This window comes from Scylla paramamosain, chromosome 41 (genome assembly GCF_035594125.1).
Source record: "Scylla paramamosain isolate STU-SP2022 chromosome 41, ASM3559412v1, whole genome shotgun sequence".
Taxonomy (NCBI): Eukaryota; Metazoa; Arthropoda; class Malacostraca; order Decapoda; family Portunidae; genus Scylla; species Scylla paramamosain.
The window spans coordinates 8,385,748-8,404,261 of NC_087191.1; the positions used below are offsets into that span (position 1 = coordinate 8,385,748).

Consider the following 18,514-nt stretch of genomic DNA (forward strand, 5'->3'; position numbering starts at 1 on the left):
CTCGTACCTCCAAGGTTTATTATACTATATTTTTTGTGAAGGGTAACTATTTTATTCACTATCTTATTCTCCAGTACATGTTTTGAATTTGTTTTGTTTTTGGTGAATTATTATTACATATAAAAAGTACATACAACGAAAGAACGCTTTATTTTAGTTCTGATATATATATATATATATATATATATATATATATATATATATATATATATATATATATATATATATATATATATATATATATATATATATATATATATATATATATATATATATATATATATATATATATATATATATATATATATATATATATATATATATATATATATATATATATATATATATATATATATATATATATATATATATATATATATAGGCCCACAAATATGATTTAACAGGAATGAAAACACTTAAAAAATTCTTAACTATTTTTACAAACAATTTAGAGTTAGTTAAAAGCTGAAAGAAAGAAAGAAAAAAATACATCATGTTACAAACTCTAATTCTGACGGGATTATAAATTATCTTGAAGTCCATATATTTAATTTCACAGTAATAATAATGAAAAAAAAAACAGAAATCATAAGAAATTTTTATAATCAGCAAGAACTTAATTACGGGTAAAAAAAAAAAAAATCCCTAAATATTGTTACGAAGGCAAGAAAATGTTTGTTTACGCTGTTTAAATCTGGAAGACTGGGCGGCCATGTCAGGGAGCGGTTAGTTGTGGAGGAGAGACAGAGGGGACACTGAGTCCAGCTCCTTCAGGTGCCTTGCTCCGTCTTCTGCTTCGCTTTTGTGCCCTGTCTGCGCAGTTGTGATCCCTGTGTACACCTGTGTTGTGAGACACTGACTAGTAAGCGACAGTGACTGTGGTGGTAGCCTGTGACCTGTGATTCAGGGATAAAACTTTGCAGTGGTGGTGTCTATCCTTCCCCTTGTGCCCTGTCCTGCCCCGTGACCTTGAACTTGTACATGTGGTTTCCATCAATATAAGGCAGCAAAGGATTCCAGTGTTTGCTTGCACCCTTCCCCTGAGTGCGTGTGAACAGCCAGACAGTAGGGAAATAAACCTGTAAGTCCTGGTTCTAGCTGGGACCCCTCTGTAATAAGTGGTGCCGCCCCGCCCCGGCACCTGTATCTTCGCCTTAGGAGACGGAGCCAGCAGGTGTGTTCTGGAAGGCCCACTTGGCGAGGAGAGGGGCGACGTGACAATAGGATATCAGAAAATTGGACATAAACAACCTCAAAATCAATATATTTAATTTTAAAGAAATATAAAACACTTAAAAATAACGAAATATTCTTAGAAACCACGAAGGACCGCTCAAGGTCACAATCAAGGAGACACTCCCCAGACAACCTTCCACTAGCGCTGTGCGGGAACCGGTTCCGGAATCGGTTCCGACGATTCCGCTAAGCCTTGCTTGGAATCAGTTCCGAGTCTTGGAGCCGGTTCCGCTTAACGGTTCCTCAAGAGTACTGATGGCTGATGCTCGTGAGTTACAAATCACAAACAGTTATGCATTGTTTAAAATATGTAATCATGAATATTATTCAGGAAGTTTTAAAAATGTTATCTACAAATGAACGAAATGGAGTGTAAAGGAATGACACATGAATAGCGTCCTTTCATTCAGTATTCAAAGAAATCGCATGAATGATATGAAAATATTTCGTTCATGATGGCCAATAGTATGCACTGATTTAGTGTTAGCATATGCGTAATAGTTTCTTAACACACTGATTGGTAGATGTCCTGTGACGTCATGACGGTATAAATAGTAGTGCGCGGCCGGCGACTTGCTCTTAAGAGCTGAAACTGCTTAAGGCAGAGGGAGTCTGTGACCATTATCCTCATGGGTAAATAAAGACCTTATTTTTTTCAGATACTCAAAATAACTTACTTGCACGTTGTACTCCAACCCTTCCTCTCTCACAGTTTTTTTTTTTTTTTTAAGGCAGCGTGCTGAAGGTGCACATATCGCGTTTGTACCTACTTTGCAGCGTCAGAGCAAAGAGAACGGCGCGGGCCGGCGGAGGCGTACATCTCTCTTATGAAGCCTAAATTTCACGTAAAACAATGGCATCCAAGCGGAATACCACAGCTCCAGTGTGGACGTGCATGGAACAGACGTCGTTTGACGTCGTTGTATGCTTGGTGTGTAAAGATAAGCTGAAGTACAGTGGAGGTACATCGAACATGATGAAACACCTGCACATCTGACATCCCATTGAATGTGCGGAGTTCAGAAGGATGCAGATATGGAAATTGCTGCCAAACACCCCAGACCATCCACCTCTACTCAACCAGCACTGATCGAGGCCACCACTAGGGTTCACCCCCATAAGAATGACTCGAATAAAAAGAAAGAATTTGACGCTGTTGTCAGGATGATAGTGGAAGACTTACAACCACTATCTGTTGTTGGAGACAAGGTGTTCAAGAGATTAGTAAATGGACTCAACCCCAGATATGACTTGGCAAGTCGCAGAGAGATAGGTTGGACTCTCTTACCTTCTATTTACAGTATAGAGATAGAGAGAGTCCGTCAAGAGCTGGAGAAAGCTAAACGTATTGCTTTAACAACAGACATATTATGGAGATCCCGACAAATAAAAGCATTCATCACAGTGACAGCTCACTACATATCCCCAGAGTGGGCCCTCAAGTCTGCTGTGCTTTTTTTTTTTTTTTTTTTTTATGTAAGAAGGACACTGGCCAAGGGCAACAGAAATCTAATAAAAAAAAAAAAAATGCCCACTGAAATGCCAGTCCCATAAAAGGGTCAAAGCAGTGGTCAAAAATTGATGAATAAGTGTCTTGAAACCTCCCTCTTGAAGGAATTCAAGTCATAGGAAGGTGGAAATACAGAAGCAGGCAGGGAGTTCAAGAGTTTACCAGAGTAAGGGATGAATGATTGAGAATACTGGTTAACTCTTGCGTTAGAGAGGTGGACAGAACAGGGGTGAGAGAAAGAAGAGTCTTGTGCAGCGAGGCCGCGGAAGGAGGGGAGGCATGCAGTTAGCAAGATCAGAAGAGCAGTTAGCATGAAAATAGCGGTAGAAGACAGCTAGATATGCAACATTGCGGCGGTGAGAGAGAGGCTGAAGACAGTCAGTTAGAGGAGAGGAGTTGAGAAGAAAAGCTTTTGATTCCACCCTGTCTAGAAGAGCAGTATGAGTGGAACACCCCCAGACATGTAAAGCATACTCCATACATGGACGGATAAGGCCCTTGTACAGAGTTAGCAGCTGGGGGGGTGAGAGAAACTGGCGGAGACGTCTCAGAACGCCTAACTTCATAGAAGAATACTGTTCGTATGGTTAAGTCCCATACAGCAGATAATATTGCAGAAAAGATAAGACTTGTCTACAATAAATGGAACATTTTAGATAAAATTCACTCAAATGTGACTGACAATGCTGCTAACATGACTGCAGCAGTAAAACAAGTGAATGTTCGCCACATCCCGTGTCTTGCACACACTTTGAATCTAGTTGTTCAATCAGGACTCCATTAAGAACACTGAAGATGTCCAGAAGCTGAAAGAAAAAAATGAAGACTATTGTAATTTTTTTCCATCACAGCGTGAAGGCTTCTGATAAGCTGATGCAGGTGCAAGAGCAGCACAAGCAGCCTTCAAAAAAAACATTCAGGATGTAGAAACTAGAAGGAATTTTATATACTACCTGATGGAACGATATTTAGAGCAACATGCCCACGTGACATACACTCTGCTACCTGGGGAAAAGTAATATGTCTCTGTCTAACGAGGAGCTTGTAATAATCTCTGCCAGTATTCTAGATAGTCCTGGAACCGCTACACACCAGTGGTAACCGTCTGAGCAGCGCGGTGCCGGCTCCAAGACTTGGTACTCAGACGACGCGCTTTCTGCACGATTCCCCACGGAACCGATTCCGGAACCGGCTCCGCCTAGTAACCGTCTGAGCAGAGCGCTGGTGGCTCCAAGACTCTGGTACTCGCCCCGCGTGTTGGTGGCTCCCAAGACTCTGGTATCGGTCCCGCTCGCTCTACACTATTCTCCGCGGAACCGGTTCCGGAACAGGTTCCGACAGATCCGCTAGCCCAAGGAATTGATTCCGTGAATACCTAAGTTATCGGTTCCTGCCCACCACTACATTTCACGCAGCAACTGACGAAAAACTAAAAAGTGGCCGCTGCGCGGAGGCGGCAGCGGCGGCCGCTGCAGCTTTTGCAGGAGACGCGTGTTATGCCAAGACTAAGATTAAGCTCGGCCAGAATCAACATCAAGGCATTATTTTTCTTTTCTTTTCTCTCTTTCCTATACAAGCCTGCATGTCACGCCATCACAGGTTGACAACACCTAAGCAAAACAGCAATGGCTGGGGGTATGACCACAATATTTAAACACTCCAAATATAATAACACGTCTGAGTGCCTTACACATGACACAAATCTATAGGAAGCATACATTTCTTATGTAAGGGACCCACTGGCCAAGGACAATAAAAAATAAACGAAAAAAAAAAAAGAGACCCACTTGAGTGCCAGTTCCCAAAGTAAGGTCAAAATGGGATAATCAAATATTAGAGGTTAAGTGTCCTGAAGTACCCCTCTTGAAAGAGTTCAGAGAAAGGAATGAATGATTTAGATACTGCTTAACTCTTAGATCAGAGAGAAGGTCAGGACAGGAGTGAGGAAAAGTAGAAAGTGCTGTGCAGCGAGGCAGTAGGAGGAGGGGACATGCAGTTAGCAAGATCAGAAGGGCAGTTAGCGTGAAAATAGCTGTAAATATAAAAGATATCAAGAGATGCAAGTTTGTGGCGATGAGAGAGAGAGAGAGACTGAAGACAGTCAGTTAGAGGAGAGGAATTAATGGGGCTAAGAGAGAGAAATTCTGAAGGCAGTATATTGTGGTTGCTGACGGGGAGAGAGAGAGAGAGGGCTGAGGGGGGGAGGGGTTTGGCTGAAGACCACGGAATGTATATATGTAGAATTCTTGGGCGGGACTCTCATTCCCCATGAACGCCTTTTTCTTCTTTTTACAAATCTTTATTCGTATGTTTATTAATCTATTTATTTATATATTTTTTCCCCATTGCTGGAGTGAACTCTCACTATGCTCATAAAATCATGCTTGAAAATCTGCACCATCAACAACCTTCCTTTAAACAAACTCAAAATAATGGTAATATTTTAATAACTATCTTCATTAGACAATCACATCTCCACTATTAACAATCTTCCTTTAAACAAACTCAAAATAAATGTAATATCTTAACAACTATCTTAATTAGACAAACCATTTAATTTTAGACACTCGTTCTACAATTATACGTTTGAAATCTGAAGTGTACAAAAGCTAGGCGAGTATATCATCACTATTCATCTTGGTAGGTATGATGAGTGATAAGCATATATATATCGTACGGTCTCTAAGGTGATTATATAATTGTACCGTACAGTCTTTCCTTGTTCACTTCAATCTCTTTCTGTCTTTCAATCCTACTTTGTTTCATCCTTCAGTCTACCTCTCCTCCTCCTCCTCCTCCTCCTTCATTGGTCTGGTTCCTGAAATTTTACTCCTGTTTGTTCCGTTTTCTTTCATTTAGCACCATATACATTTTTTTTTTTTTCGGTCAATATTATTCTTCATTCTCCTCCTTGTTCTTCATCTCCTTGTCATTACTGTTGTTATTCTTATCCCCCTTCTTCAGATGTGCCACCATTAACATGAGGATTCAGTCTCACAAATGAAAACAAAAGATTAACGAGAAAAAAAAAAAATCCACCTAATAATAAACATAAAAAAAAGGAAAACTCAGAAACGAGAAAAAACGAGTAGAAAATAAAAAAATCTGAAAAAAAGAAAAGAAAAAAATGAGAGAGAGAGAGAGAGAGAGAGAGAGAGAGAGAGAGAGAGAGAGAGAGAGAGAGAGAGAGAGAGAGAGAAATCCTTATCCTTCCTTAGCCGCTAATTCCTGCAGTTCTCTCTTCAAAACCTTCCCAGTTTGATTCTTGGGCAGCGCATCTACGAATCTCACGCCGCCCTTCAGCTGTTTGAATTCCGCCACTCTCTCCTTCAGGAAGCCGTGTATGTCCTCCTCGCTGCAGGAGGAGGAGGAGCGCACGATGTAGGCGCGAGGGAGTTCTCCAGCGCGGTCGTCTGGTATGCCAATGACCGCCACGTCAGCCACGGCCGTGTGTTCCAGTAAGACGTCTTCCAGTTCCGAGGGCGAGACCTGCAGAGAGGGTGGTGGTGGTGATGGTGGTGATGGTGAGCGATAATATAAAGAAGAGGAAGAGGAAAAGATAGAGGAAGATGAAGAAGGGGGGAAAGAGAGGAAAAAAGGGGGACAAGGTGAACAAAAACAAGGAGGAGGAGGAAAAGAAGAGGTGATTTTGCGTGCTTTGGTATTTTTTTTAAATAGCATTTGGAATGTGTTTGGCCAGCTTTCAAGATCTAACTCCCCTCGTGACTTCTGGCATCTAGCCAAAAATATCTGCAATAACTTTGCTTCTTCTTCTTTTCCTCCTTTATTTCAACCAGATGGCACCACTGCTATCACATCTATTTCTAAAGCTGAACTCTTCCCTTAAACCTTTGCTAAAAAAATCTACTTTGGACAATTCAGGGCTTGTTCCTCCCTCTCCTCCACCCTCTGACTACTTCATGCTACTTCGCAATGATGTTTTCCATGCCCTCGCTGGCCTAAACCCTCGGAAGGCTTATGGACCTGATGGGGTCCCTCCTATTGTTCTCCGAAACTGTGCCTCCGTGCTTGCACCTTGCCTAGTCAAACTTTCAGCTCTGTCTGTCAACATCTACCTTTCCTTCTTGCTGGAAGTTTGCCTACATTCAGCCTGTTCCTAAAAAGGGTGACCGTTCTAATCCCTCAAACTACCGTCCTATTGCTTTAATTTCCTGCCTATTTAAAGTTTTTGAATCTATCCTCAACAAGAAGATTCTTAAACATCTATCCCTTCACAACCTTTTATCTGATCTGGGTGTTGCAGGTTGGGTACCGTGTGACCACGTGTTTAGAACTGTGCGTTTTGTCGTCACTGGCTGCGGGAAGCGGCCGCGCCGTCCGAGTCCTGCCGTGGCATGATGCTGTTGGCGCGGGTAGTGTGACACCTCTCATTTGCATGTGTTGTCGTAATAGCGGCGAAGCCGTTCAACGAGGCCGTGCGGCTTCGTAGCCCAGTATGACACCCTTACATTCCCTTACCTTCCATACACCTTTCCCCCCACCAAAGCCCAGCATCTCTCACCTGGAAGCCTTTCACCTTGATGAGTTCCTTCAGCCTGTCCACGATGCTGAAGAAGCCGTCAGTGTGTATCGCCACGTCGCCAGTGTGCAGCCAGCCCTCGGCGTCAAGGGTCTGGGCCGTGACTGTCGGGTTCTTGTAGTAGCCCGTCATTAGCTGAGAGAGAGAGAGAGAGAGAGAGAGAGAGAGAGAGAGAGAGAGAGAGAGAGAGAGAGAGAGAGAGAGAGAGAGAGAGAGAGAGAGTGGTGGAATGAGTGATTGATACGTGTCTGTATATTGTAATTTGGCAGAGACAGGATTTCCAAAGTAACACATTAAGATAAGGAGTAATAAAAAAAAAACGCTAATAAGGAAATAATAGAGGTAAAATAAAATAAAGAAGTGAAAATTAAAGAACTTTTGAATGAGACAAAAATGAGAATAAAAGGAGGAGGAAGAAGGAAGAAGAGAAGGAGGTTAGGAGGAGCTGCCAGCCTATCTTACCGAGGGACTCTTGATACACAGCTCTCCTCTCTCCCCCTCCGGCAAGGCTTCCCCCTCCGCGTTGATAACCTTCGCCATTACATTGGGCACCACTTTCCCGCAGTAGCCTAGCCTCTCATCGTCCAGGGGCGTCATGTGGCTGCCCAGGGTCTCCGTCATGCCGAAGCCTGAAGATGGGACAGGTAGAATAAAAAGTTGTTCTGAGGCTTTTAAAGGTCTTTCTCTCGACTCAGCTGTTAGAAAATTGCACATTGGTTCAGAATCTTTTAAAATTTTTTCTTTCTCTCATTAAAACTGCTTTACATGGCTGAGAATCTATTAAAATTGCTTAGTTTTCTCGCCAAGGCAGTTTATTACAGTAAAATCCCTCTTATCCGGCATTCGAGTATCCGGCAGCTTCAAGTATCCGGCACATTTTTCCCCAAGCCTTAAAATCAATAAAAAATCAATGTGTACTCATAAAATCGATTAAAATTCCCGCGCGAGGCATACTTTGTCCCCTCGCCACCGGAGCGCACTGCTTCGCGCCACCCGCGGCCCACTGCACTGTGTTTACTCAGTGACTCAGTCCCGCGTGTGCACTGTTTATCGTTTGACGCCTTCATCATGCCTTAAGTTGTAGAGTAGAAAAGAGGAAGCATGTTGTGCTTACACTTAAGCAGCTGATCAGATCAGCTGCTGATTAAGATCAGCTGATCTTTGTTATGGTAAGATGCGTGAGTGTAGGGTGGTGATTGTGGACATAATTTCACTTCTATTCAAGTATCCGGCAATATTCAAGTATCCGGCATGTCGACGGTCCCGTTGATGCCGGATAAGAGGGATTTTACTGTAGTATGTGTTGGTTTATATTAACATAAAAACGCTTCATTTTCTCACCAGAACTGTTTACTATATAGATTCTTAAAAAAAAAAAAAATGCTTTATTCTTTCGCTAAGACTGTATGTGGTGTTGGTTTAAATTCTTTTGAAAATGCTTAATTCTCTCGCTAGGATTTAAACGTGTTATCTTAGATTCTTTTAAAACGAAAGAGAAGACGTGAGAGAATGCTTATAGATGCTGTGAAAAACATGCTTGTAGTGTCTGTGACTGAGGAAAGCACAGAAGACTGAACAGGTTGGAGAAGAATATTCATCCATCGTAACGACAAATCATAAATGACCAAAAGAAAGAAAACGTTAGTCCAGCCACTCCTTACCTTCCTGGAATATGACAGGGTTGGGTGCTTTCTCCTTGAAGAGTTTGGCAGTGCTGGAGGGCACAGGGGCAGCGGCACACATGGCGCCCCTCACGCTGACCAGGTCGGCTGAGGTCACCTTGTCACTCATGGTCAGGAAGTTCAGGATCGGAGGAACCATGTGTACGATTCCAACCTGTGAGGATTTATTTATTTATTTATTTATTTTTTATTTGTGGTTTTATTAGGAGAGACTGAAGGTTGTGGGATAAAGAGGAAGAGGAACACGAGGAAGAAGTAGCACATCAGTAAGGGAAAGTAGATAGACCGTGAAGCAGTAAAGCATCGAATAATTTGAAGCAGTGAACCACTCAACCACTGAACTACTGAACAAAACATTGAAACATTTGAAACATTTATTAATTGCCGACAAAATTTCACCAGTGTGATCGTTATAATAAAGGCATCCTTTCTATAAGCAAACCCAGTGAACTACTGAATGTTTGAACTATGGACCCTGTGAACAATTCAACCATTAAACAATTTAACCAGTGAACCACAGAACTAGCAAATCACTGAACCAAGTAAATGATTACGCCAGAACACCATTAATGACTAGTTATATTAATACTGGTTCTCACGTCATCATACACACATCTCTTCCCCCTCTCCCTTCACCCCTCCCATCCCTCCCCGCCCACACACTCCTGGCCTCACCTTTTGTTCTCGCACGACTCTGACGAAGCTGAATGGATCGAAAGAGGGGAAGGAGACCACCTTGGCTCCCTGGTACATGCTGAGGAGGGTTACCACGTACAGCCCGTATATATGGTAGTAAGGAAGAAGGCCTGTCACCACTTCCTGCGCCTCCCCCTCTGTGTAGATGTATCATGTATTAAATGTTTTAAATTAAATGTATGAAATGTTTTTTGGGATATTGCCAGAGATGAAAGTACAGGCTATTTTAAATGAAAATGTTCTATGCATATATTGCTTGGCCGTGGTATGAAATTAAAGTGTGGCCTGGCGACAGACACAGCGGCCTGGCGACAGACACAGCGGCCTGGCGACAGACACAGCGGCCTGGCGACAGACACAGCGGCCTGGCGACAGACACAGCGGCCTGGCCTGGCGGGTAACCATGGCAGTGGAGCACTATTTCTGAACACTCCACACTGTTATGCAACACATTCTGAAGGTATTCACTGTCAGTCTCAGAGGGAAACTGTGTGATCTGACTGACAACCAGCTGATTTACTACTAGCCTCGCTGCTTCCCACTTCCTGCCCGGACAGGCAATGCATGGTGCCACGCAGCCTGTTATTTTATTTGTTGTTTATTACATCCATACTATCATTGTGTAATGTTTATCAGTAACTGGTATCGGTCCGTTGCTGTCACTCGTCTCGTCACGGAACACTGTAAAGCTCCAAAACTTGTAGACGTCATGACTGAATTATTCACAATTTCAGATCCCCGCCACAGAAACCCGCCTGGCCCGGCCGTCGTGTTTGTCGCCAGGCCACACTTGAATTTCAAGCCTCGGCTAGACAACGCCTCAAAATACGTAGAATATTTTCCACTTAGAATAACCTGTGCCTTCACCTATGGCAATATCCGCAGAAACTCGTGTTACACCCTGTATAGTGCAAGATATATGAACTGGTCATGATTGCAATGCTTGCTTGCTGTGGCCAATATGCTATCTAGCTATCTGTGTGTGTGTGTGTGTGTGTGTGTGTGTGTGTGTGTGTGTGTGTGTGTGTGTGTGTGTGTGTGTGTGTGTGTGTGTGTGTGTGTAAGGAGAGAGAGAGAGAGAGAGAGAGAGAGAGAGAGAGAGAGAGAGAGAGAGAGAGAGAGAGAGAGAGAGAGAGAGAGAGAGAGAGAGAGAGAGAGAGAGAGAGAGAGAGAGAGAGAGAGAGAGAGAGAGGGTGTGGTATAGTAAATTATGACAAAAAAAAAAAAACAGGAGAAGCAAGGCAGGCTAACACTTACCCTTAGAAGGATGGTAAGGGAAGATTTTTGGATGGGTGAAGAAGGTCAGGTTGGACGTGAAGGCCCTGTGGGACAGCTGCACGCCCTTGGGAGGCCCCGTGGTGCCGCTGGAGAACAGCATCACCGCCATGTCCTCAGGGTGCGTCTGCGTCAGGAGGGAACATAGGATAACTTAGGGGGCATAAAGTATCTTTGAGAACCGCTGGGATTTCAGAACAGAACAGAAAAGGACACGGAAGAAGACAAAAGAAGAACAAATAGGAAAACACTTGAAAGAGGAAAAGAAACAAAAAAAAAAAAACGAAGACAAAGAAAGAACAAACAGCAGCAAGCTAATTGGATGTGGAGGAAGAGGAAGAGGAAGAGGAATGGGAGGAGGAGGAGGTGCACAAATTAAAGGAGAACAAAGAAGAAACAAAAGAAGAGTTGTTGGAACACAAGAACATAAGAACATTAGAACATAAGAAATAAGGGAAGCTGCAAGAAGCCAAAATGCTCACACGCGGCAGCCCCTGTATGAAACATGTCTACCTATGTTTCATACAGGGACTGCCACGTCCCTGTTTGAAACTCTCTCTCTCTCTCTCTCTCTCTCTCTCTCTCTCTCTCTCTCTCTCTCTCTCTCTCTCTCTCTCTCTCTCTCACCTGCACCAGGTCGCAGAAGGGCCTGGCTGGGTCAGCCAACATGTCCCTCACATTAGGGTAGCCTTGCTGAGACACGCCGTTCACCATCACTGGCAGATCCTTCCCCAGCTTGACTAGAGCCTCCCTCACCATGCCCTCCAGCAGCGGCTCCGTCACCACCAAGCCTGCCTCACTGTGCGCCAGCTGCCTCGCCACCTCGGCTGCAAAGTAGTGGATGTGTCCGGTGAGCTGTGTGTGGCGCATTGTGTTTCACTGTAGCCGCCGACTGTGACCTCAAACTAAACCTTTCCTATACTGTGGCTTCTTGCAACGTATGTTCTTAGAGAGGGAAATAAATAAATGAATAAATTAGGTTAGGTTGACTGGTAAGTACACTGTGTAATAAAAAAAACAACAACTATATAATTGTCAGTTGTATCAAAATAAATAAATTAAATAATTAATAAACAGACGGATGGGTAAGTGCACTGAGTAACTTGAATATATAAAATAAAAATAAACTTTATATAAATGCCAAGAGAGAGAGAGAGAGAGAGAGAGAGAGAGAGAGAGAGAGAGAGAGAGAGAGAGAGAGAGAGAGAGAGAGAGAGAGAAGACACTGGAATATAAAACAAGAGAAAAAAAGGAAGCAAGGCAGAAGAAAAAAATAGAGAAAAGAAAACAAGCAAGGGAGAAAAAAAATAAACAGAAAAAAAAAAGAAATGAAGGCAACCTAAACAAGATAAAAAAGAACGCTCGGTGTGTCCCAAGTGATTACATTCCCATGGCAACTGAACGTGACTTTCGATCAAACTGATAATTCACTCTTACTAATATTACACTAATTCCCTCAATTTGTGATGCGTTACGTGTGCCAGGCATCGCGGACAAGAGTTAAGAGGCAGACGAGGAGGAGGAGGAGGAGGAGGAGGAGGAGGAGGAGGAGGAGGAGGAGGAATAGTGGGAAGAAGAGGCTTGGGTCTGAATTGTAATCTTATCCCTTTTATCATTTTCATTAACCCTAAACTCTCTCTCTCTCTCTCTCTCTCTCTCTCTCTCTCTCTCTCTCTCTCTCTCTCTCTCTCTGACACAAAAGTACGGTAACCTTGTATTAAACAAAACAAAAGAGAAAAGACAAGAAAACGAAGAGAAAATGAAAAATGAGTGAATGAAAAGAAAGAATGAATGAATGAAAGAATAAAAAAAATTACCCCTCCCTCACACACACACACACACACACACACACATGAAGAACACGAAAAAAACGAAAAGAAAGAAAAATAGAAAACAAGTAGCAAAATCTTAACAAACACATACACACACACACACACACACACACACACAACACACACACACACACACACAGAGAGAGAGAGAGAGAGAGAGAGAGAGAGAGAGAGAGAGAGAGAGAGAGAGAGAGAGAGAGGAGAGAGAGAGAGAGAGAGAGAGAGAGAGAGAGAGAGAGCCACCCATCCACCCATCCACTCCCTCCCTCCCTCACCTGCCGTGTAGTTGGAGTTAATAGTAGCCAAGGTCGCGCCAGTAGCCAGAGTCCCCCAGCAGGAATATGGGGAACTCCGGACAATTTTGGGAGAAGAAGGTAACTGTTCTGATCTTCTCTTCCGGGGAGGCGGAGGAGGAGGCAGGAGGAAGGAAGGTGTTCACGATGCCTCCAAAACCTTAAGCCCTTGTCCAGCACTTCACCGTACGTGTATTTCCTTCCTGTTACGGAGCACTCCTGCACAAGAGAGGGGAGGGGAGAGAAAGAGAGAGGGAAAGGAGGTATGCTGGATTTAGTAACGCTGCAAGTGAGGAAAGAAGCAAAAAGAAGAGAAAAGTATGGTATAATACATATTTTCTACCCTACTTGTTCCTAACACCATAGCGAGAATGTGTCTACAATATGTTTTTTTTTTTTTTTTTGTTCTCTGATCTTATTACAATGCAATATGGCAGGATTTTTGAGAGACCGAAAGAAGACCGGATGCCATAAATGTTGAAAAAAAAAAAAAAAAAAGTGCTGGATTAAGTAACGTTTCGCAGTGGTACAAATAAAGGCGGGTTCACACTCGGGAATTCGCTGCTGAATTGCCACCCGCCACAAGCCGGCAATACCCGGCAATACATCCTCCCAGCCGTTCACACTGGCGGCGGGGGAAGGGGGCGGCTGGTTGGCGGGAAATGAATATAAACAAACAGCAACTCAACAAGATGTCTTCCTCCCAGCGACGATGCCGAAGTGATGTTGCATTTCTTTTGGCGTACTGGAAGATAAAACAGAAAAGGAAACGCCTGTGGACACGTCCCTGGCTGAGAAGAGGAGAAAGGAGTGTCTGCCACACTCTGCCTGAGCTGAGCGTGGAAGACCCCAGACACCGTCATGAGACAGTGGACACACCTCAACACAGAGCAATACCATGGTCTCCTGCAGCTTGTGACTCTCCCTTATCAAGAAGGAAGATACCCACACGAGGGATGCAGTGACACCTGGTGAACGCCTCGCACTTACGCTGCTTTATCTACCAACAGGTAAGAAAGAGCGATCGATAATTATTAACAAACTTGGCTCCTTCCGCAGCGGTTACTACTCAATTTTTCATATATATATATATATATATATATATATATATATATATATATATATATATATATATATATATATATATATATATATATATATATATAATATATATATATATATATATATACGTAGCGTGTCTCGGGTCACAGAGATGACGCTGGTCCCTCACCAGCTCCAGCATTAATTTTTCTGCCTCTGGACACCACATCTTCCACAACTCTTCCCAAGGACACGATGTAAACAAAGCAGCACGCGGCTGAACAAGACCAACCTGGCGGTCTTGTTGGCGCGGCTGGCAATTCCAGCCGCCGCCAGTCACCAAAAGTCCAGCAGGCGAGTCAACGCGGCCTGCGGCGGCTGGCCAGCGAATTGCTAAGTGTGAACCAGTCTTAAGTCTTGTAAATTCTAATTTTTTTTGTGTTTTCTGTTCCATGATCTTATTAGAATGTAGTGGCAGGATGCAATGACTTCCGTTATAGTTACACTGCCGCGGTTTGAACCGCGCGGGTGAAACCGCCTTGTGGGAACACCAGGCGGTTTCGTGCACGGCAATGGAATTTACAGTTTAAGTCACTGGAGGCGTTCATATACAATCGCTAAGTTTCTCCTCTCGCCGCGGTTTCCCCGCGGGTGGAGGTCTACCTTCCAACAACGCGGAAAAATGCGCGGGTCGATTTTCATGCAACTGAATGGGAGCGTCCACACTTGGCGGGGCATGTGGACAAGTGTGAATCTACCGTTGTCTTGTCTCTTCCCGTCGCCGGTGCAGTGAACCAGACACGCCGCCTCTGCCGCGTACATGCCGACACCACTGTGGCACGAATCATGGTGCCGGCCAGGGGCCAGTGCTGAAACCCGCCTCTTGTGGAAAGCTTCCGCGGTTTCAAGCGCGCGTTTCAAACTTCTCGTGGGAACAGGGCCAGATGCAAAGAATATGCATCTTACACAAAGATCATCATACATAAGTAATATCGTGCCCAAATGAAAGTAGCATCGTATCTTACAGAAAGAGTGCTGTAGATAAAGAATATCGTACCCAGGTGGACTTACCGTAGCATCGAGGTGCCTCCATTTCTGCAGCCTCTCGTACAGCAGGTGAGGAAGGTCCTGCGTGGGGAGACCCACGGAGGGAAGAGAGCTGTACACCACATTCTTCTCCCTGCATTTGTGAAAAAGAGAGAGAGAGAGAGAGAGAGAGAGAGAGAGAGAGAGAGAGAGAGAGAGAGAGAGAGAGAGAGAGAGAGAGAGAGAGAGAGAGAGAGAGAATGGGAATGAGAATGTGTGATGTGTTTTTTAAGGGAAAAATAGAGCTAATCATTCTCTCTCTCTCTCTCTCTCTCTCTCTCTCTCTCTCTCTCTCTCTCTCTCTCTCTCTCTCTCTCTCTCTCTCTCTCTCTCTCTCTCTCTCTCTCTCTCTCACCTGGGCTGCTCCTGGGCATGGGAGCTGGCGGGGGCGGGGGCGGGGGATGGGCGGAAGCAGGGGTGACAGGGGACAGCCTCTGCCAAGGTCTCAAAAGTGGGTAGGCTGACCGCAGCAATCTTCGTGTCCTTAATGCTGCATCCATTGTGTGTGTGTGTGTGTGTGTGTGTGTGTGTGTGTGTGTGTGTGTGTCGTTAGATTACGAGTCTTCCTTTTCTTTCTTTCTTTCTTTTCTTCCCTCCTTCTGTCTTTTTTTCTTTTCTTTCTTTATTCTTATTTTCTTCTTTTCTTTCTTTCTCTTTTCTCTTTTTTTATCCTTTCTTCTTTCTGTTCTTATCTCTTGTTGTTCTTCTACATCATCTTCTTTCTCTCTTTTTTCCCGTTTTCTTCCCGTTCTCTTCTTTCTTTCCTCCCTTTTTGTATGCTGTTTTTTTTCTTGTGTTCTCTAAGTGTCTGTCCTTTTTTCTCTCTTTCACGTTCTTTTTTCGCCTATTATTTCTTCTTCTTCTTCTTCTTCTTCTTCTTCTTCTCTTCTTCTTCTTGTCTCTTACTTCCTGTACAGTAGAGAAGCAGTAATTAGCACTCTCTCTCTCTCTCTCTCTCTCTCTCTTCTCTCTCTCTCTCTCTCTCTCTCTCTCTTACAAATCAGGGAAAATAAAGCATATCAGCGAAAAGATAGACAATTATCAAGGAGAGAGAGAGAGAGAGAGAGAGAGAGAGAGAGAGAGAGAGAGAGAGAGAGAGAGAGAGAGATACCCCCACTTATTATCTTATATATCTTTCATCTCATAGTGTTTTATCAGTCCTTAATAAAAGTATTTACCACCCAAGATACTAATTTTTATGTTCCCGAGTAGTGACATTGTAATATGGAAAGCAAGAATTATCTCCAGATTATCTCCAAGAATTATCTCTATTATTCCAAACCATTATGCATATTACAGTACCTATAACGACAATAATAATAATAATGATAACAATAAACAATAATAGTAATAATAATTATAAAAAATAATAATAATAATAATATATAATAATAATAATAATAATAATAATAATAATAATAACAATGATAATAATAATAAAAATAATAATGAATAAAAACTACGTAGGACAGTACATGAACATCATACCCTAGAAAGCAGAAAACAGAAATTATCGTACTCTGAACCCTTATAGTGCTTGAATCTGAAAGCTTTTGCGTCTTTCGCTGTTCCCTGAGGCAAGGTCACCCCACTCCTACGTACTGTACATTATCATCTGTAAACCCAATCCTCTCCTGCATAATCCTAGATCCTATAATAATAATAAATAATAATAATAATAATAATAATAATAATAATAATAATAATAATAATAATAATAATAATAATAACAATAATAAAATGAATAAACAAATAAAAACTACATGAATATTGTATCCTGGAGAGCAGGGAATTATCGTACTCCAAATTCTTATACATAGCTACACACTCTGGTGCATAGTGCTAGGTCCTATTCGTCTCAACAAGCATACCTAAAGGAAAGAGCTAACAAGTGTACTCGCTGTTACGAGTGTAGGGGATTCAGGATGACAAGTGCCCCAGTCGTTTACTTGTTTTAATACGGTTACCCTGTAGTGACAACTAGTTTCATATAAACAAAAGGAGCAATTGAACTACAACAGATTAAATACAAAGATACACATTTCGATTCCGTAATAATGAAGGGGCAAGATGGCTTACCATAACACATAATAGCTGAAGCAATAATCATAATAGAAACGCAAATGCAGTAAACGTATAATGATTCTCGGTGTGCCTGGAACATTGAGTGGTCACTCAGACAGGTCATTTCCTACAATGCAACACTTACGATAATGAAGGTCAGCGTTTGAGGATCTAGGATTTATGGAAAATTCAGGGTTTGGTTCATAACACCTTTCTCTCTGAAGACTGGCCAGTCTGCCCCCCTCTGAGGTCGCGCTGCCGCTGCACCAGATATGCGACCACAGGCGACCCATACCTCCGCACAGTTATCATAAACCCTCTTTGTCTTATCTATCCTTGGCGCAGCGTCACCTTTGTCACGTTAACACGACCTTCACTATTTATCTACAGCTTATGCCTCCTCTCCTACAACTTCACTCTTCCAATTAACTACTCCATTCACACGAGTCTCTCGCCACCAGCCTCACAAGACACCGTGAGGCAACAGCTGGAGACTACAGGAGGGACTTGGTTCTCGTACAGAGTGGTGGATGAATATAATGACTCAGTAATCAGATTGTTAATGCTGAGTCATTGGGGAATTTTACTACCCAATCTATTGGTATGATAGTCTTTTGTTGACTCTCATAGTCATGTAGAAATTGTTTGCATGGAGACGCAGGGGGGGAAAGCAGAGAAAATGGATCAATAGTTCGTTTTTGTTTTCTTTTTTGTTTACGCTAAAAAAAATAAATAAATAAATAAAAAAAAAAAAAAACAGAAGAGGAAGGAAAGTGCCTAGAAAAGTTATTGGTGTTAAAAGGGAACATTTGTCTAGCAGTAAAAGGGTTAAAAGAAGATCAGACAAATTTATAAAAGGTGACAGGTGGAAATAGGCGTAGATGTTACATAGAGGGACTGCAGCGTGTAGGCCTGATGGCTTCCTGCACCAACCCTTCCGTTCCTAAAATAAACAGAGACACTACATAAGTGAAAGCAAAAAGGCAATGACTGGGAAAGGAGAACAGTGTAATATTTATGTAGTGCTTGCTACAAGAGTGACGGAATGCTTGGAATACCAATAAAGGAATCCAATCCTTTCACTTTTTACTTAGTACTATCTGATCCCTTATAGTGGGACTGAAATGGTTCGGTTAATATCACAGTTGGCATTAAAAAAACCCACCCAAAAAAACCCACTCCAACTCCCTCCCCCGAATAAAAAAAAAAAAAAAATGCCATTTTTTTTCTTTTTTCTTTCTTTTTTTTTCTTTCTTTTT

At 42.7% G+C, this 18,514-nt stretch overlaps 1 protein-coding gene and 1 long non-coding RNA gene across 2 annotated transcripts; both read right to left on the reverse strand.

The window, feature by feature from the left end:
* Positions 1-5,176: 5,176 nt before the first annotated feature.
* LOC135092923 (uncharacterized) lies at positions 5,177-13,283 on the reverse strand. The gene is made up of 8 exons (XM_063991723.1): positions 13,047-13,283; positions 11,567-11,766; positions 10,922-11,066; positions 9,644-9,801; positions 8,948-9,122; positions 7,749-7,915; positions 7,269-7,421; positions 5,177-6,235 (listed from the first exon to the last, which is right to left on the reverse strand). Exons 2-8 carry the CDS (start codon positions 11,696-11,698, stop codon positions 5,951-5,953), a joined length of 1,215 nt encoding a protein of 404 aa, XP_063847793.1. The 5' UTR covers positions 11,699-11,766; positions 13,047-13,283; the 3' UTR covers positions 5,177-5,950.
* A 2,702-nt stretch (positions 13,284-15,985) lies between these two features.
* LOC135092924 (uncharacterized) lies at positions 15,986-18,135 on the reverse strand. Its single transcript, XR_010263119.1, has 2 exons — positions 17,401-18,135; positions 15,986-16,100 (listed from the first exon to the last, which is right to left on the reverse strand). It is a non-coding gene; the product is annotated as an uncharacterized LOC135092924 (long non-coding RNA).
* Positions 18,136-18,514: the final 379 nt, after the last annotated feature.

Coding starts and splice junctions, on each gene's coding strand:
- LOC135092923 (XM_063991723.1), bottom strand. CDS start 11,698: ATGGTGAGGGAGGCTCTAGTCAAGCTGGGGAAGGATCTGCCAGTGATG. Junction 7,422..7,748: donor TGTGTATCAAGAGTCCCTCG/GTAAGATAGGCT, acceptor TCTCTCTCTCAG/CTAATGACGGGCTACTACAA. Junction 6,236..7,268: donor TCAAGGTGAAAGGCTTCCAG/GTGAGAGATGCT, acceptor CCCTCTCTGCAG/GTCTCGCCCTCGGAACTGGA.